At 53.3% G+C, this 20338-nt stretch overlaps 1 protein-coding gene across 1 annotated transcript; it reads left to right on the forward strand.

Moving 5' to 3' along the window:
* The first annotated feature begins 16147 nt into the window (after nt 1–16147).
* On the forward strand, nt 16148–19028 carry VRTN (vertebrae development associated). Its single transcript, XM_002719650.4, has one exon. The coding sequence runs from the start codon at nt 16148–16150 to the stop codon at nt 18257–18259; it is 2112 nt and encodes a 703-aa protein (XP_002719696.2). The 3' UTR covers nt 18260–19028.
* The last annotated feature ends 1310 nt before the right edge of the window (nt 19029–20338 follow it).

Below are 20338 nucleotides of genomic sequence, written 5' to 3' on the forward strand. Positions count from 1 at the left end.
CCCCTCTCCCGGTCCTCAGGCCTGGCCCTACCTGGGCCCCCCAGGCATTCCTCACTTCCGGGAGAAGCCCTGTGGAGACACAGGCCTGGCTTGGATCTGCGGTCCCCCAAGTCCTTGCTCCCTTCTCACAGGCCCCGCCCTTGTGGACCAGGCCGAGCTTCAGACAAGAGGAGCCCTGGTGGATTCCAACCGGGGCTCCCACCTCCACAACTTGCTATTGTGGGCCAACACATCAAAAGGCACCCTGGCCTGGGGTTGGGGGGAGACCTTGGACCTGGCTACTTTCTGCCTTAGAAAGGCCAAAAGTGACCTGAGGGTGGTCCAGCCGCTGTCCAACTCAAGGGCCTGGCCACTTTCAGGTACAATGATCTCAATCGATGGGGTCCTCAAAAAGTTCACAGAAAGTAGAATTAGAACATAAGTCTAATTTGGTGTCAAAAGTATTTTAAATCCATGCCGAGTTCTTACACATATGCATTGTCCATGAACTTTTAGGGGATCCCTTCTGTATACTTCTCAAAGTTTTTTACACCAAAATAAGGGTACCTTCTAATTCCATTTTACAGGAACTTTTAAAGTTCCCTCCTACATGTACCCAGCAGATGGTACCACAAAGTGATTCTTTCCTTCATTTTTCAAAAACTCAAACTGCATACATAACTAAACGTTTCTTGACATATCATGTGCTTTGACTAAGCAGTCCTGCTTTGTAAATCTTATTGGAACATTTACACACATGCAAATAGGTTTGCTGCCTCATGGTTGGTGATAGAGGAAAATTGTGAGCAAACCAGCTGCAAAGCATTCCTTACATAAATTATAACACATCCCTACAGTAGAACATTCTGCAGCTGCTCAAAGGCGTGAGGTCATTTTATATGTATTGATAAGCAAATTTTATATGGACAAATTATAGGGTTAGAAGAACAAGCTGCCAACAGTGCTGTGGCATAGCAGGTAGAGCTGCTGCCTGCAACAATGCCATCTCATAGGGGCCCTGTTGTGTGTCCCCCGCTGCTCCACTTCCAGGCCAGCTCCCTGCTAATGCTCCTGGGAAAGCAGTGGATAATGGCCTAAGTGTTTGGGCCCCTCCACCCATGTGGGACCCTGAGATGAAGCCAGGAGCCAGGAGCTTCTTCTAAGTCTCCCACATGGGTGGCAAAGGCCCAAGGACTTGGGCCATCTTCTACTGCTTTCTCCAGGCCATCAGCTGGGAGCTGGATTGAAAGTGGAGCAGCCAGGACATGAACTGGTGCCACTGTGACCAGTTAGGGAGTGGGCCGGTGGATGGAAGACCTCTCCCTCTCCCTCTCCCTTTCCCTCTCCCTCTCTCTCTCTGCTTCTCCTTCTCTCTCTGTGTAACTCTGACCTTCAAATAAACAAATCTTAAAAAAAAAAAAAATCTAAACGGTGGTTATTACCTGTCCTGCTCTTCCTGGGGAAGGACGTGCCCGCCATGGCCCTGGATTAGAGCCCAGGGAAGCACTGGGCTGTAGCTCTCAGTGAAGTCCAACCCTGGCTGCACCTGCACCTTTCTGGGAAGCTGACCACTTGGTTTCTGGAGTTCAGGTCTTCAAGGGCAAAGAGGGGGGAAGGAGCTCAGGGGGCGGGGGGCGGGGGCTGTCTCACCCTGGTGAATGGGACCACAGAGGAAACGCTCCACTCAGGGCTCTGCACTCAGCAGCCGAGCCCACCCACCTGAGGGGTGCAGGGAGCTTAGAGGTGATGCTGGTGCCTGTGGAATGCTGGGAGCCCACCCCTGTGACCCTCACAAGTGGAGGGAGGTGGAGCTGAGGTTCCCATTATGCAGATGAGGCTGCTGGGGCTCCCTGGGTTAGTAGTACCAGAAAGCAGAACTCAAAGCCGATTCCTTCACACCCAAGTTCTGCACGTTGCTCACTGCACTGTCACTTCTTAGGGACATTTGGGGTGGGGAGTGGTCTGTCATTCCACTCCTCATTGTCAAGTTCGCTCTTCCTATGCCTTCAAAGGAAGGGAGCCTGAGACTGAAGTCTGCAGGGATTGCTCTGCTTAGAAGGTTCCAGAAGGCCTGAAGCTGGTGCCACACTCTGGGGAGAAGTGTGGGACTCTGGGCCCTTGTTCTGCACTACAGGTGGGATGAGCAGAGGAGCCCCCACCTCATCCTCACCCCAAACTTTCCATTCCCTCCTGCCTCAAAGTGACTCTTGCTTACCTGGTTCCCACACCTGAGTTTCCTGGCCAGGCAGGGCAAGTGTATCTTCCCATCTCTGAGGATTTGGTTCTGCTCCTAATCTACATTTCTTCCTTTCTTCAATTGTTACTTACTTAATTCCCTTGAGAGGCAGAAAGACACAGAGGGAGACAGACAGACAGAGACAGAGAACCTCACTTGCTAGTTCACTCACCAAATAACCACAACAGCTAGAGTTGGGCCACACTGAAGCGGGAAGTCAGGAACCCAATCTAGGCCTCTCGTATGGGTAGCAGAGACCCAGCCACTTGAACCCTCACCTGCTGCCTGTTGTCTTCCGGGGTGCACATTAACAGGCAAGCCGGAACCGGGAGCAGAGCCAGCCCTCCAATGTGGGACGTGGGCATCCCTAGCCGTGTCTTGACCACTGCACGGAAGCCTGCCCTCTTCTACTTTGCTGCTTTTGACAGCCAGGGCCCTGGAGCGGTGTCCCACTATGGTCTCCTCCTACCCTTTCCCAGTGGTGGCCTCAGATCATTAAAAGCACGGATTTCTGGAGCACGCAGTGGTCCCAGCTGTGTGCTGTGTGGGAAGCGCGTGAGTCCTGGGAGGTCCATCGTGCACCTCCCACTGTGCCCTCCGCCTGTTGTCCTTGTCCCTCATGCCTCTCAGCTGTTCTGTGCCCCAGTGGCTCTTGGGCACCTGTCCCCTATGGCTTCAAGTGGTCTCGGCTGGGGTTACGGTTGTTTGTATGCACGTCTTCCCTACTAGACAGCATTTTCTTGAAGGCAGAAGCAACATTTTTCATCTTCATATTCTTCAAGCACCTAACACAGTGCCTGGCACGTTAACAAAAACATATACAGATTTAGCTGCTGCTTGCGGTGCCCTCATCCCATATCAGAGGGCCAGTTCAAGTTCTGGCTGCTCCAATTCTGATCCAGCTCCCTGCTAATGCACCCTAGGAGGCAGTGGGTGATGGCTCAAATACCCTTATGGGAGATCTGAGTGGAGTTCTGGGCTTCTGGCTTTGTCCTGGCATAGCTCTGGCTGCTGTGGGCATTTGGGGACTGAACCAGCAGATAGAAGAACTAGCTCATGCTCGCTCTCTCTCTCTCTCTCTCTCTCTCGCTATGCCTTTCAAACAAATAGAAAAAGGTGCACACAAAAGTGAAGTGCGCCAAGTAAAAAGCCATCTCTCCTTATAGGCCTATTCAGTGGGGTTTCCTTTGTTTGCTCATTTAAAGCCCCAGATGTTCTTGACTCACTCCACATGTGTGTATATGCAAATACGGTGGGGTGGATTTATGGAATCATAATTTATATTTTACTCTCCCACTTTAACTTGACTCTTTCCAGGCTGGCTCATGTAGATGTATTCAGGAGCAGGTCACATAATTACTACTTCTTTTTTTTTTTAAAGAATGTTCATTTTTTAAAAGATTTACTTTATTTATTTGAAAGTCAGAGTGACTAGGAGAAAGGGAGAGACAAGAGAAAAAGAGGTCTTGCATCTGCTGGTTCACTCCCCAAATGGCTGCCATAGCTGGAGAGGGACCAGGTTGAAGCTGGGAGACAGCAACTCCATCCGGGTCTTCCACGTGGGCCATGCTCTGCGGCTTTCCCAGGAACATTAGCAGGGAGCAGGGTCGGAAGTGCAGCAGCCAGGACTTGATCTGGCGCTCTGATATGGGATACTGGTGCCACAGTGGCTTAACCTGTGGTGCCACAATGCTGGCCCCTGTATTTTTATTTGAAAGACAGAGTGAAAGAGAGATGAATAGAGCAAAAGAGAGAGAGAGAGGAGAGAGGAGAGAGAGAGAGAGAATCTTTGATCCATTGGTTTGCTCTCCAATGGCTGCAATAGCCCAGGGCCTAGGTCAGGAGGCTGAACCAGGCTGGAGCCAGGAGACAGGAACCAGGAGCTTCACCTGGGTCTTCCACGTGGGAGGCAGGGACCCAAGCACTTGGGCCATCTTCTGCTGCTTTTCCCCAGCCATCAGCACGGAGCTGGTTCAGACTGGTGCCTATGTGGGATGCCAGCATTGGAAGCGGCAGCTTTACCCAGTATGCCATAACACTGGGCACTCTTATCCCTCTCCTGGTGAGAGCAGGTAATGAGCACTCACTGTGTACCTTCCGGTGCTAGAAGGAAGGGGAGGAAGAGAAAGAGCAGAGCAAGAACTACAAAGAGGAAGAGACCAGGAGACCATGATGTCATGGAGGTAAGACTGGCAGCCTTGGATCTGGGCCTTTGTGTACAGTGAATACATGGCTGTTTGTTGTGTATAGAAGGAAGGAGCCACTTTGGAGACTTCAGTCAGGACTGTAGGCATCACTGTGGCCGGAGGGCTAGCCTGGGGCCTGGCACACATTAGGAGTGCAAATATCTGTGGAATGCAGGAATGAATGCAAGAATGGATGCAAACCTGAATAAACAAACCCTTGGATGAATGACGGATTATGCTCTAATATATAAGCCACTGAGTGGATGAATTAATTGAATGGACGGAAGGTCTTAAAATCTCTGCAGGAGGAAGAATGAGTAGGGAAGAGAACTAAAGACTAGCAAGGTTGTTTGCTGGGTGTTAAGAACGTAACAGTTGCTCCATCAAACCCCCAAAGCCACCTCCCTGGTATCATTGTCATCCTTTTCTTTTTTTTAATTAATTTTTTTTTTAAATTTTTTGACAGGCAGAGTGGACAGTGAGAAAGAGAGACAGAGAGAAAGGTCTTCCTTTGCCATTGGTTCACCCTCCAATGGCCGCCGCGGCCGGCGCATCGCGCTGATCTGATGGCAGGAGCCAGGTGCTTCTCCTGGTCTCCCATGGGGTGCAGGGCCCAAGCACTTGGGCCATCCTCCACTGCACTCCCGGGCCACAGCAGAGAGCTGGCCTGGAAGAGGGGCAACCGGGACAGAATCCGGTGCCCCGACCGGGACTAGAACGCGGTGTGCTGGCGCCGCAAGGCAGAGGATTAGCCTAGTGAGCCACGGCGCCGGCCATTGTCATCCTTTTCAAAGTGAGGGATTAGGTGTGGGGAGGTGGGAAATTTCTCAGCATCACATAGGACAGAGCTGGAATTGTAACCCTGTCCTTATACTCCACACCTCCACCTTCCCCCACCCAGCCAACGCCCAGTGACCGCTCCATTCCACCATTCCACACGGCACTTGTTTGGGAGCTGATGCAAGTCCAGGTGAACCTCTCCCTACTTAGGCAAGCCCTGGAAAGTGGCCAATTTAAATGTAATGACTTATCTCGGGTCATTACTTAAGGAAGCCTTTCTCTTGGGTGTCCCGTTATGAGAGAAGGGTTACTCTGACTCGTCTTCCTAAATCTGAATTTTGTCCAAGGCAGCTATATAGCAACTAAGATGTCTACTTGGAGCAGGCGGTTTAATTTTTGCTGGAAATCTGGGACTTCTGGTGTTTGACTTTATGACCAGACCCTTACTGGTGTGACATCTTTATCCTGAAAGTTTAAATAAAAAACTAAAATTTACCAAATCCACAGGTGGGCATTGGGCTCAGTGGTTAACATGTTGGGACACCCTCATCCCATCTACAACTACGGAGGTTCCCATTCCAGCTTCCTGTTAAGGCATAGCCTGGCTCAAGTACTGAGGTCCCTGCCACCCTGGGGGAGACCTGCACTGAGTTCTCCGATCTTGGCTTCAACCTGGCCCAGCCCCAGCTATTGCAGGCATTCGGGGAGTGAACCACCAAATGGAGGATCTCTCGAAGTCTCTCTGCCTTTCAAATACAACACAAAAACAAACACAAATTTACCAAATCTGAATCCATTAAAGAAAAGACAGATGCTATATATGTAAACATTAAATGCTTCTATTGGGTAGGGACCACCATAAACAAAATCTGATCGTGAATCACAAACTTGAAAAAATATTTCTAATCCATATCATAGACCAAGGACTCCTATTAATGTAAATAAATCTCTCATGAGTCAATGAGAAAAGGCGTATAACCCATCCTCCAACAAAAAAAAAATTAGGCAACAGGGGCTGGTGTTGTGGCACAATGAGTTAAGCTACCACTTGCAATGCTGGTATTCCATATGAGTGCCAGGTCCAATCCCAGGTGCTCCACTTCCAGTCCAGCTTCCTGCCAATGTGCCTGGGAAAGCAGTGGAAGATGCCCAAGTGCTTGGGCCCCTGCACCCACATGGGAAAGCAGAATGAAGCTCCTGGCTCCTGGCTTCAGTTTGGCCCAGCTCTGGCCATTGCAGACATTTGGGGAGTGAACCAGCAGATCGAAGGTCTCTCTGTAACTGTCTTTTAAATAGAAAACAAATAAATCTTTAAAAAAAAAAAAAAGAGAGAGAGGAGAAAAAGTTGCTCTGACTTGTTAAACATTTCTCTGGAGTGATGCATAGACACAACATTGGCAGCATCTGGAGAAAATGTAGCCAGAGCATGGGGTTGAAATTAACATCCTGAATCCTTTTGTTAAGCTTTTAAACAAAACTTTACAAACACTTTAAATATTATTTATTAGCTACAAGAGCTCTTTAAAGTCCTCCCAGAAAGTATTATGAAAAGCTATGGATGAACTTCAAAATTTTTGCATCAAAATACATTTTTAATTTGTTTATCCAGGGACTTCTTGAAGGCACTTGTATATCTTATTTGGTAAAAAATGGATTTAAATATCTTTCATGGGGCAGGAAACAATTCATGTAGAAACTAGAAAAACCTACTTGTGAATACTCACCCAAAATGATGAGAACTGGCCCAGGGACAAGCGAGAGGAGTGGTTAGGGGCAGAACAGGGAGAACTTACTATTTTTTATTCTGAAGCATTGAATCTTTTATGAAGAGAATGTTAACTTGTGAAATTCGAAGGAAAAAAGCAGATCAGAACAAAATACACCAGGACGGCCTTTAGATAATGAGATCACAGGTAATTTTTTTCTTCTTTCTGCTTTCAACATTTTTCCAATTATTCTATAAATAACACTCTTACTTTTGTAATGGAAGAGCCAAAAAGCCTTTTTTTCACTATAGTTTCTTTAAAAAAAACACTTTTAAAGGTTTCATTAGCCTTTTAAAGAACTTTCAATTATCTTCATTGCTTTTATAAATGATGGCAAGTCTCACGACTCCTCAGAAAATGTCAAACACAGAAGGATATAATATGGAGAGACAAAGGCTCTCTGATTGCATCTCCCTCTGTGAGATAACCACTATTCTCGAAACTTAGGAAAACTGCCGGTTTATATTAGGCGCTTGAAGATAACTTCAGATTAGACAGGCTGAGAGCTGGAACGTATTTCCTTTGTGCCAAACGGAGTCTGAAACACTTCACAACAGTCGTGTCCTTGAACCTGCCCAAGGGCTCAGGGAAGAAGTCTTGCCCCAGCAAAGACTGAGTCCTGGGGTTGAAAGGATTTGCCTAAGGCCATTTCTATTCAGGGCCAGGGTTGGCATTCAAATCCAAGTCCAAGAGTCCGGACCAGACACAGCCCCAGGCCACTGCCCCCGCGGTGGAAGGGGCTGGGTGATTACTGAGTGGGGAGCTCTCTGGGGCAGCCTGGGAGCGGGTGTTTGCTAAGGGATTGTTGGCTGGGATGAGTGGAGAGCCCCCGCCAGGGAGAGGAGAGGATGTTAAGAATGGAGTTGGAGCACAGCAGACGCGGGGGGGCGTCTTACGCTGGCCAGCGGGGCAAGGTGAGAGGCCCGGGAGAGACGCAGGCAGCAGCACTCCAAGGGTTAAAGCCAGGCAGGAAAGCCCCTGGAGCGACCCAGCCAACCCCAAGGCCCTCACCTCCCCCACTGCCGGGGACCAGAGGGGCGGTGGCACTGCTTCCTTCTGGGGTCATTTGAGCCCCTGAGCCCCAGGTGAGCTTTAGGGGAGGGGCTGGAGCCCCAGGTAGCTGACCCTCTCTTCCTGTGGGGTTCAGGAAGTTAGTTAGGTGCGCGGGGATAGGCCCCCTGGTTCCTGACAGATGGGGTGGTGACCCAGGCGCACTGTGGGAACTGCAAGGGTTGAACCCCAAGCCCGAGGGATGCCGCAGGCCTTTGGGGAAAGGGGAGTGTTTTTGGACCTAGAAGGGACGGGGCAGTGAGTAGTCCCCCCCACACTGCCTGCCTCTCCCCGTCTTGCAGGGCTGGCATGGGGGGAGCCGCCTCAGGACATATGCACTTTGGGGGTGCAGAAAGAACCCCCGGGTCTTTCTCTCACCCGCCGTCCAGGGCCAGTTTCCGGATTTGCTGTCGCCACCTCCTCCCCTGTGCCCAGCCTAAAAAAGTTTCTTCCTTTAGGTCTTTCTATCTAAGCCTTCTCCTCCCCCTTCCCCTCCCCCAAACTCTTTGGAAATCTTGCAACTTTCTTTCAAGTTTTCCCTGGGCAGTTGGCGACTCCTTGGAGCTGGGTCGGGCCCTGTAACACCCCCAGCTGGGGAGAGTGGAAAAGACAATAGCTGCTATCGCTTTACCATTGGAAGTGACCCCCGAATTTGCACTTCTTTCATCTCAGGACCAGGGCTCGGGAGGGTGGGCGATTTCCTGGGGGGGAGTGGCTTAAGCCGCTTCCCGGCCGGCCAGTTGGCTGTCCACGGTCCATGCTCAATGGTCCACTACAGATATGGGACTGGTTCTGGAGTGAGAGTGCAGCTCAGCCTGGGCCGTCGCCTGGGAAGGCCCTCCCCCGCAGGACGACTTAGATGTCCCGGGCCGGAAGGCGGAGAGAGAAGTGGACGGCCCCCAGGGCTCTGGGCCACCCTCGAGGTCAGTACACCAGCAAGTTGTCTCAGAACTTGGGTGGGGGCATTGTACAGCCTGGAGACCCTCAGGAGAGTGAGGGGTGTTCTGGGGACCCCAGGAAGATGGTGTGTGTGTGTGTGTGTGTGTGTGTGTGTGTAGGGAAGCCAGGGATGTGGGGCATTGTTTCAAGTTCTCTTTCTCCCCACCCCCACCTCCAGCCTGTCCCCACCCCCACCGCCTGCCTATCTCCCGTCCCCACCCTACACAATGGCCTGTCCTCCGCCCCTCCCCAGGTTCCCAGGTTGGGTCCCTAGTCCCTGCAGCCCTGAGCTGGGAGGCTGTGTCCTCTGCTACCACTGCCTTCCTTTGTGGGCCACACTGCCCCTTCTCCCTCCCGTGTAGACACGTGGTCCAGCAGAGCTACTGAACTTGGGAATTCCCAAGGCTTGGCTGACCTGGTGGCTTCAGGCCTACTTTTGGCGGTGGAGTTTCCTTGGGAAGTTGCTGCTCATGGACTCCCGTGCCCAAAGGGGCCTCCAGGTCACTGGGGAGGGAGCCAAGATGGCTGGCGCCCCCCTGGATGCAGAGGGCAAGCTGGTGAGGCTCAGGGGCCAGGCAGGGTAAGAAGTCAGCCGTCCAAGGGGGATTCAAACCCCATGGCCTTCCTGAAACCTGAGACTTGTGTGGTCCCCAAAGAGACCGCAGGGCCTTGGGAGCTCCAGGGGCCCGGAGACCAGAGGGAACTTGCCGGCATCAGGGCAGCAGATGTCTGGGCTCCTCCTTCTCTTCTCTTGCCCTGGCTGACTCCTCTTAGAACGCGGGGAACCCGGGGCAGCCTTGGGCTTGCAGACTCCCAGGTGCTTGGAAAGCAGAGCAGCTGACGCTGGTGGTGAGTTGCCCGTGCCCATTCTTCATTCCTTGACTCCCGCGTCGGACTGGGATGCTGGCCAGATGCTCTTTCTTTACCTGCCGCCTCTTCCAGCTTCAAACCTGGGGACCCCCAGAGCCTAGGCTCCTGGGTTCCTTGTCTTTTCAGATCTCTTCCAAGGGTTGTTGGAGGCAGGGGGGACACAGCTGTGCAAAATCTACAGCTCAGCGCTCACTTTTTGCACCTCATTGCCTTCCCGGACGCACCTGGCAGCCGGCACGTCCGCCTCGCCTGCACGTCCAGGAAGAGCGCCGTTGCCAGCAAGACTGATGCACCTGAACTCTATCACCAGTTGTGTACTTAAGGGTGATAGGATTCCCCGGGCTGCTCCTGCCCTGCCCCTTTCCGTGGTCTTGTTCCTGGGTAGTCCAGCCACATGTTGCGTGGCTGGGGGTTGGTGTGGATATAGGATCTCCCCGGGAGCTACTTTTTCTTAGCAAGCCTTTGAGGAAGGGAGAAGTAGGGTGCTAGCTGCTCACTCCCCATCTTGACTCTTTGGGGAAGAGGAAGCCATGAGCTAGGGTGGAGCCAGGTGGGACCCGGGCCTCGGAAGAGTAGAGAGGGTGGGACCGGGCAGGGCAGGGAGGGTGGGGTTTGTGCAGGAGGAAGTGTGGCATAGCTGGACGTGTGTTGGAAGGCGTCTGGACACTGCTGCGTGGATGCAGGCAAGTTTACCTTTCTGGATGTCAATTTCCCTGCCTGTAAAATGATTAGCTTTGGGTCAGAGCTCTAAGAACCGGGTTCTTCTGGATCCTTGGGATGATTAGAATTTTGGCTGATGGAATTACAGCCATTAGGAGAAGGAGCTCTGGAGCTAGACGGCTTAGGTTTTGTAGCTTTTCATAGCTGCATGATCTTGGCAGTTTAATTGACCCTCCTGAGCCTTGCTTTCTCCAGCTGGGAGTAGGAACAGTGAACCTTGCAAAGGTGCAGGTGTGGTGGAGCCGTGGTTCATGTGGAGGGAAGGTGAGAACCACCTAGGAAGAAGCAAAATGATCTTGAGCCTGAAATCCAAACTTCATTCTCCGTGAAAAGCCCGCGGCAAGTTGTCATCACCCGAGGGCAGGAGCGCTCTGCTCGCTGCATGGTTGAGGTTAATTGTCTCCTCTGCTTTTGGGTGAATTACCTAAGAGAAATGCACATAGTAAGCTGTCTAATCCGTGGCTGTTTTCCTGGTTTTGTTGGCAAAGTATCTAGCAGCAATTCCACAGGTGACATCATGCAAGAAAGCACAGACCAGCCTCTTGTGTGTGGGGATAATTGTCTACCAGAATGAAAAAGCTCTTCTGTGTGTGCCCGGCTCCTTCTTAGGGGTTTGTTTTTTTATTGCTGATGCAAACTGTTCTTTTTATTAAGGATGGGTAGGACGATTATCTTCTGGGCCTGCAGAGAAGTAATTATTACTAAAATAAATAAGTGCATAGAATCTGAAAAGCCCAATTGCAGGGTTAAATAATATGACACAAATAGGAAGCTGGTGAGTGGTTAAGACCAGAGTTGTCATACACATTTTAAAGAGATCTCCAGCCTAGGGGACTCTCTGCACCCATTTTCCTTCTTTATGACTAAAAAAAAAAAAAAGCTTTCCTTCTTTATGATTATTAAGTGAAATTTTGGTCTTTTGGTGCTTTTAAATTTTTCAATTTTATATGATCACCATTGACATCACACACATCTTAGAAGTGTACAATTGGGGGCCGGCGCCGCGGCTCACTAGGCTAATCCTCCACCTAGCGGCGCCGGCACACCGGGTTCTAGTCCCGGTCGGGGCGCCGGATTCTGTCCCGGTTGCCCATCTTCCAGGCCAGCCCTCTGCTGTGGCCAGGGAGTGCAGTGGAGGATGGCCCAGGTGCTTGGGCCCTGCACCCCATGGGAGACCAGGAAAAGCACCTGGCTCCTGGCTCCTGCCATCGGATCAGCGCAGTGCGCCGGCCGCAGCGCGCCGGCCGCGCCGGCCATTGGAGGGTGAACCAATGGCAAAGGAAGACCTTTCTCTCTGTCTCTCTCTCTCACTGTCCACTCTGCCTGTCAAAAAAAAAAAAAAAAAAAAAAAAAAAAAAAAAAAAAGGAAGTGTACAATTGGGTGAACTGACAAATGTATATACCCAAACACAAATTTAACTTTGAGAATGAAAATGCAAGACATCGGAAAAGATATTGTTCTTTTTTTTTTTTTAAGTTTGTGTATTTTTACTCCTTTGAAATGCAGAGAGGGAGAGCTCTCCCATCCACTGGTTCACTCCCCAAATACCCTCAAGAGCCAGGGCTGGGCCACGCCAAAGCCAGGAGCTTGGTCTCCCACATGGGTGTCAGGGACCCGAGTACTTGAGCCTTCACCTGCTGCCTCCCAGGGTGCCCATTAGCAGGAAGCTGGGGTCAGGAGCTGGGACGGAAGCCCAGGCACAGGGATGTGGGTTGCAGCTGCGCCACAATGCCAGCCCCAATACTCTTTCTAATTTAAAAACTGTGTCCAGGAAGAAATACCCCTCTACTTTGCAATTGAACACTGATGAGTTTGTGTTGAAAAGGACATAGATTAAAGCCCCAAGGAGCATCTGATTTCAACTACCCCCTACTCCACTAACTGTGTGACCCTGGGTGAATTGGCTGAGTCATTTCTTCACCTGCAAGTAGGGGCTAATGCTAGTACCTACCTGCAAATATTGCTGTCAGGGTGAGGACCTTGCATGGCCAGTGGGGAATGCTCGGTAAGTTCCAGCTACTAGGTCTTTGTTCACGCAGTGGGTAGACTTGCTGCCACCTTTGCAAAGACTGTTCTAGGGCATCCCTGTTCAAAACTTTAAGTTTGGGTCTTGAAAACTGGGGCTCCTTAGAGTGGACATTTGGCCTAGTGGTTAAAATCCCTGCATCCCACATCCAAGTGCCTGGGCTCATGCCCAGTGGCCCTGGCTCCTGACTCCAACTTCCTAATGCAGCAGTGACAGCTCACATAGCTGCTGTATTCCTACCACCCACACGGGGATCTCGATTGGGTTCCTGGCTCCTGGCTTGGGCCATTGTGCCATTGCGAGCATTTGGGGAGCAAACCAGTGGATGGGAGACCTCTTAGATTCTCTGCCTCTTAAAATAGCAAACAGCCAACATCATAACAAAAAAAAGAGCTTTCTTTGCATGGAGGAACTTCTACAGAGTCATGGGAAACGGAATTAATAGTGTATTTTGGTGCAAGCTACTTTTGAAATCCCGGCATTGTTTTGTCATAATACACTTTTTCCATGAACTCTTTTATTTAAAGACTTTTATTTTTATGTTAATTGAAAGAGAGAGGTCTTCCATCCACTGGTTCACATCCCAAATGCATGCAACAGCCAGGGCTGGACCAGGCTGAAGACCGGAGCCTGGAACTGCACCAGGTCTCCCATGCGGATGGCAGGGACTGGGGCACCTGAGCCTCCCAGGACGCGCATTAGCAGGAAGCTGGATGGGATCACACTTGAGCCAGGCTTCCCATGCGGCAACTTAACCCTCTGTCACAATGTGATGCCTGCCCCTGCTTTTATGGATCTCTTACAAAGTGCATTACTTGAAACATCACTCATTGCTTATTTGGGAAATACTGTTGACTGGGTGATGTAGATCGATCTTAAGTAGAAATGTTGACAATCTCATCATACAGCATAAAAAACCCACATTTGTTAATGTCCCCACTGATCTCATCAGAGAACGCTTTAGGTATTGGGAAACCATCAAGCTTATTGTCGTAGATACAGTTTCCCCAAAATTCTAATTTTCAAGTTAAAGCTCAACATTTGGCCGGCGCTGCGGCTCACTAGGCTAATCCTCCGCCTAGCGGTGCCAGCACACCGGGTTCTAGTCCCGGTCGGGGCGCCGGATTCTGTCCCGGTTGCCCCTCTTCCAGGCCAGCTCTCTGCTGTGGCCAGGGAGTGCAGTGGAGGATGGCCCAGGTGCTGCTTGGGCCCTGCACCCCATGGGAGACCAGGAAAAGCACCTGGCTCCTGCCTTTGGATCAGCGCAGTGCGCCGGCCGCAGCGCGCTGGCCGCGGCGGCCATTGGAGGGTGAACCAATGGCAAAGGAAGACCTTTCTCTCTGTCTCTCTCTCTCACTGTCCACTCTGCCTGTCAAAAAAAGCTCAACATTTGTCAATGGCAGCAAATACTTGTTTTTCTTGAAGTGACAGGTTTAGCTCATTCCTTTCTGAGAGAAGACCTGCCAAACAGACACAGGTGCACAAGTGTTTGTCAGCCTTTCTTTCAAGTAAACGCGCTATTCCATGCCAAGAGCAGCTGACTCATCACCGCCCAGACAGCTGTCCAGTGAGGACGACCTCCTGCTCCTGAGTACTGCACATTCGGTCGCTCTCAATGCTGGAAAGGCGTCCTGTGGCCGGTGCTGAGGCATAGCGGGTAAAGCTGGTGCCTTCAGTGCGAGTCCCGGCTGCTCCACCTCCACTCTGATCCAGCTCTCTGCTATGGCCTGGGAAAGCAGTAGAAGATGGCCCAAGTGCTTGGGCCCCTGCCACCTGCATGGGAGACTTGGAAGAAGCTTCAGATCGGCCCAACTCCAGCAGTAATGGCCATTTGGGAAGTGAACCAGCAGATGGAAGATCTCTATCTCTCTGCCTCTCTGGAACTCTGCCTTTCAAATAAATAAATCTTAAAAAAAAAAAAAAAGACATGCATCTCGGGGTCCTGTTGTAATGAGACTCATCTTCTGCTTCACTAAGGACATTTCAAAAGAATGTTTATTTTCACATACTTGAAAGGCAGAGCAAGAGAGAAGAGAGAGGGAGAACTTCCTAGCTGATATTTCACTTCCCAAATGCCTACATCAGCCAGGAGCCCCAGACTCCATCCCGGTCTCCCACGTGGGTGGCAGGGGCCCAAGCACTCGAGAGCCCGTCACCTGCTGCCTCCCAGGATGCCTAAGCAGGTGGCTGGATCAGAGGTGGAGGAGCTGGCACTTGAACGCACCAGCCGATATGGGATGCTGGCTTTGCAAGTGGTGGTTAAACCTGCTGCACCACAATCCTACCCCTCAAGGCAATCCTTAAGCAAAACCTTTTGAAAAGTTTTTTTTTTTTTTTTTTTTTTTTTTTTTTTTTTTTTTACTACATGGTGAAGAGCATAATGACTTCTGGTACAGTGTGATATCACTGTTACTTAGTTTTACTAAACACTAAGGTGCTGGGAAAACACAAATATCTCGCTGTTAAATTACATATCGACACATAGCTTATTATGTCTTCCTATTAGGAAAATGGCTAAGTTGCAGGTTCCCTGAGGAAGCCGCAGAACACTTGAGGGCTGTGGACCACACTTTGACAGTCATGTTTTAACAAGTACAGAGCTTGTACAGCTATGCAATGCAGTGCGCGGGGTGCTAGGGCACATGTGTTACAACAGATAACACTGACCCCCTGTACCACGTTGCTATGTGCTGGGCCGTGTTCTCTTTTAAAGATTTATTTTATTTATTTGAAAGGCAGAGTTACAGAGAGACAGAGAGAGGTCTTCCATCTGCTGGTTTGCTCCCCAAATAGTGGTAAGGGCGGGGACGGGCCAGGCTGATGCCAGGAGCCTCTTCCAGGTGTCCCATATGGGTGCAGGGGTCCAAGTATTTGAACCATCTTCCGCTGCTTTTCCAGACACATGGGAAATAGAGCACCTGGGACTTGAACCGGCACATTTATGGGAATGCTGGCACTGCAGGCGGCTGCTTTACCCACTATGCCACAGTACCAGCCCCAGGCCAATGCTCTAAGGATAGGTAAAAGTGTGTGTCTCGGGGCTGGTGCGGTTGCACAATGGGTTAAAGCCCCAACCTGCAGTGCCAGCATCCCATAGGGGCACCAGGTCAGAGTCTCAGTGCTCCCAGCTTTGGATTGGCTCAGCTCCAGCTGTTGTGGCCATTTGAGGAGTGAACCCAGTGGATGGGAGACCTCTCTGTCTGTACCTCTCTCTGTAACTCTCTTTCAAATAAATAGATCTTAAAAAAAAAAAAAAAAAAGTCTCTCTCCCTCTATCTCCAGCCTTTACTTTCTCAGTCTCCGTTACACCCACAACAACGCTACAAGATGCCTTTGCTATCATTCCCATTTTCCAGGACAGGTCCCAGAAGCACAGAGCAGTTGAGTGAGTTGCCCGAGTTGGCCATGTGCGTGTGAGTCAGGACGCTGTCCTCGCTCAGCACCACTGAGAGGGTAAACAGACCCGAGGAGGCCGCTGGCCAGCATCCGCCCTGCGGCAGTGGCAGCAGGTGGAGAAAGCACAGGTGTGGGCAGGTCCCCCTTGCTGGGTGCCACGTGCGTCCCTTGTCCTGACCTCTTGTCCTCCCTGGCAGGATGGCTTCCCGGGAGCAGCTGGTGCAGCAGGTGCTGGGGGAGCTGCAGGAGGCGGTGGAGTCTGAGGGCCTGGAGGGTCTCGTCGGGGCCGCCCTCGAGGCCAAGCAAGTCCTGGCTTCCTTCACCCTCCCCAGCTGCCGGAAGGGGGCCCCGGGGCTCCAAGTGCTGGAGGTGGACTCGGTGGCCCTGAGCCTGTACCCGGAGGACGCTCCCCAGAACATGCTGCCGCTGGTGTGCAAGGGCGAGGGCAGCCTGCTGTTCGAGGCGGCCAGCATGCTGCTGTGGGGCGACGCCGGCCTCAGCCTGGAGCTGCGGGCCCGCACCGTGGTGGAGATGTTGTTGCACCGGCACTACTACCTCCAGGGCATGATCGACTCCAAGGTCATGCTGCAGGCCGTGCGCTACTCGCTGTGCTCCGAGGAGTCCCCGGAGATGACCAGCCTGCCGTCTGCCACCCTCGAGGCCATCTTCGACGCCGACGTCAAGGCCACCTGCTTCCCCAGCAGCTTCTCCAACGTGTGGCACCTGTACGCCCTGGCCTCGGTGCTGCAGCGCAACATCTACTCCATCTACCCGATGCGCAACCTCAAGATCCGGCCCTACTTTAACCGCGTCATCCGGCCACGCCGCTGCGACCACGTGCCCTCCACGCTGCACATCCTGTGGGCCGGCCAGCCCCTCACCAGCCACCTCTTCCGCCACCAGTACTTTGCCCCCGTGGTGGGGCTGGAGGAGGTGGAGGCGGAAGGGGCTCCCGGCCTGATCCCGGGGCCTCCGGCCCTGGCGCCCCTGCCACCGCCTCCGCCACCGCCGGCCAAGACCCTGGAGCTGCTCAACCGGGAGCCGGGCCTCAGCTACTCCCACCTGTGCGAGCGCTACAGCGTCACCAAGAGCACCTTCTACCGCTGGCGGCGGCAGTCGCAGGAGCACCGGCAGAAGGTGGCGGCCCGCTTCTCGGCCAAGCACTTCCTGCAGGACAGCTTGCACCGTGGGGGCGTCGTGCCGCTGCAGCAGTTTCTACAGAGGTTCCCCGAGATCTCGCGCTCCACCTACTATGCCTGGAAGCACGAGCTGCTGGGCTCCGGGCAGGCCCCGGAGAAGCCCCCGCCGCAGGAGCAGGTGGCCGAGGGGCCAGGGTGCTCCCCGCTGGCGGCGCCCAGCCCGGGCGTGGTCCTGATGCAGCGGGCCAAGATGTACCTGGAGCACTGTATCTCCCTGAATACGCTGGTGCCCTACCGCTGCTTCAAACGCAGGTTCCCCGGCATCTCGCGCTCCACCTACTACAACTGGAGGCGCAAGGCCCTCCGCAGGAACCCGGGCTTCAAGCCGGCCCCTGCCCTAGCGGCTGCGGGTGCTCCCCAGGCGGCGTCTACTGGGGAACAGGTCCAGCTCCCAGGGAGGGGTGAGGGTGGAGGAGGGGTAGAGAAAGCGAGTGGGGGTCCCGCCGTCTCCCGGGAGCTCCTGCCACCCAAGATGCCCCTGTCTCAATGGCAGAGACGCCTGCGCCGCGCTGCCCGCAAGCAGGTACTCAGTGGGCACCTCCCCTTCTGTCGCTTTCGCCTCCGCTACCCCAGCCTGTCGCCCTCCACCTTTTGGGTCTGGAAGAGTCTTGCCCGGGGGTGGCCCGGAGGCCTGTCCAAGCATCGCCTGCCAGTCCCCTCGGCCGGCAGAGCCGAGCAGGAGCCCACCGACAAGCAGGAGAAGGAAGCTCGCGGGAGCGCGACAGCCGTGGTGGTCCCGCCTGGGCCGACCCTGCCAGGGGGGACTTCTTCCGGAGATGATTCGGTGAGACCCCAGGCAGGGCCTGCCAGAGAGGGGGCCCCAAGAGAGGCAGGGGTCGCAGCCCAGGGCCAGCCCCACCACAGGGGGTCCCTGGCAAGTGGCCCTGGGGTGGCCGCAGCAGGCAGCAGGGATGGCCAGGTGCTGGTGATGGACATGCTCGCCTCCACCAAGTTCAAGGCCCAGGCCAAGCTGTTCTTGCAGAAGCGCTTCCAGTCCAAGAGCTTCCCCTCCTACAAAGAGTTCAGTGCCCTGTTCCCCCTCACCGCCCGCTCCACCTACTACATGTGGAAGCGGGCCCTGTACGAAGGCCTCACCCTGGTGGACGGCTGAATGGCAGGTTCCAAAGAGGCTGGGGTGAGGGGGACCCGAGTGGCCCCCGGGGCTTGGCCAGGTTGCCCTTTGCTCTGGCTCCTGGCTGTGTGCATCCTAAGCCCAGGATGGCTTTGTGTTACTTCTTGGCTCCCGGACAGAGAGAGCCAGACACCAGCCATCTGGTCCCCTGTAGAAAGCTTTGGGACCACAGATGTTCTTTTTGGTTGATAGCTGGTCATATTGTCATATTTTTATTGTTGTGTTTTAGTTTTTTGTTTTGACTTAAGTGGGTTGGCTGAGCCCCATCGCTGGTGGGGGGTTGTGAGTTGAAGCTGCTTTCAGCTTTTCTGGAGACAAAAGGATGTGGCAGCCCGGCCGTGTGTCCGTCCCGTTGGGGAGAAGAGCTCTCTCAGGGTTGTTGCCCCCTTGACCCAAAGGAACATTGGAATGGAGCGTGGGGCAGGTGTAGCGCCTGCCTGGTGCCTGGGGGAGGAGGTGCTACTGATCCAGAAGTGGTGGGAGAGCCCCCAGGGAGATCATCACCAGGGGCCGGCCTGTCCCCTGTGAGGAGTGTGGGGAGTGCTGGGAGGATGGCGGGCGGGGCGGGGCACAGGCCAGGCGCCTGCACTTGCTTGGGGACTGATCTGCAGGGACCCCAAAGGCCTCAGCTTGGCTGTCTGCTGGGGACCCTGCCCTTCTGAGCCTCACCTTCAGTGGAGGACCACAAAGCGGCCGGGCGGGCGGGAGACTGAATTTCCGTTGTCCAGGGGTCACGTTGGAAAATAAAGTGAGCGGTGAACACAGCCCTTGGTCTCTGGTCCTTGCGTTGCTGGCCTGTGCCTGCCCCGTCTCCCGTCTCCCGTCTCCCCTGCGTGGTGCTTCCTCCTGGTGGATGTTTTTCTTGTTTGTGTCTCCGCTCCCTCCCCACCCATCTCATTACCCAGGGCCTAGGTGCTTCTCTGGCTGCCTAGGAAGACCTCTCCATCCCCTGGGAGGAACCTAGCGCGCTGGGGTTGGGCCTGTGCCGGGCATTCTGTTCAGTCCCTGGCCACGTGCTCAGGCAGGCTGAGCCCAGCCGCAGGTTCATCCGTGTGCCCGCTCTGAGTGGTAGGACCTGGCTTCAGGCTTGGGATGAAGCGTGGTTAGAGAAGTCCTCTTGGACCTGTCCCCTCCTGCCCAGGTGCCCTGCAGTGGCTGTCAGCCTCCTGTCCTGGTTCCGCCCTTTGCTCACCCCACGCCCTCACCTTCTCTGTGTGGCCATTGGCTCCCCACATGCCACAGCTTCTGCCTCATCTCCCTGCTCCCCTTCTGCTCCCCCCATTCCGGGATCCATGGTGTGCCCAGAGATCTTGGTGAGATGTGTCGGTGGTTTCCCTTTGCTTCCTCTGCCCTTGTCTTGCCTCCTGCTTCTTGTCCCTGCCCTTGCCCTTGCCCTTGCCCGCCAGGCTCTGCTGCACTGGCCTCTTGAACAAGTCTTGAAATTGCTGCACTCCTGTTCCAAGGGCTTTTGCACTGGTCCTTTTTGAAAGAAAGACTTTCTCTGTCACTTATTTTTTTTAAACATTTATTTGAAAGGCAGAGTTCCAGAGAGAGAGAGAGAGGTCTTCCATCTGCTGGTTCACTCCCTACATGGCTGCAATGGCTGGAACTGGACTGATCCGAAGCCAGGAGCTGGGAGCTTCCTCTGGGTCTACCACGTGGGTGCAGGGGCCCAAGGACTTGGACCATCTTCTACTGCTTTCCCAGGCCATAGCAGAGAGCTGGTTCAGAAGTGGAGCAACCGAGACTCAAATTGGTGCCCATATGGAGATCCCACTTTATTATCTGCTACACCACAGCACTGGAAACCCCCCCCCCCCATCACTTTTATAAGGCAGGCTTCTCCCCCAGGGGCTCTCAGAATACTACAGCCTTCTGCATGGTGCTGACTCCTGAATGTTTTTGTTGGTTTGCTACCCCCCTCTCTGCCCAATTAGGATGCAGCTCCATGAAGGCAGGTCCTTTTCCTGCCTCGATGGTACCACTGCGTTCCATGGGGAGATCAGTTCTTGGCACGCAGTAGGTGCTGAAAGAGAATGAATCGAAATGGGGCCTTGG

The sequence above is a fragment of the Oryctolagus cuniculus genome, chromosome 20, assembly GCF_964237555.1.
Source record: "Oryctolagus cuniculus chromosome 20, mOryCun1.1, whole genome shotgun sequence".
Lineage (NCBI taxonomy): Eukaryota > Metazoa > Chordata > Mammalia > Lagomorpha > Leporidae > Oryctolagus > Oryctolagus cuniculus.

Coding starts and splice junctions, on each gene's coding strand:
- VRTN (XM_002719650.4), top strand. CDS start 16,148: ATGGCTTCCCGGGAGCAGCTGGTGCAGCAGGTGCTGGGGGAGCTGCAG.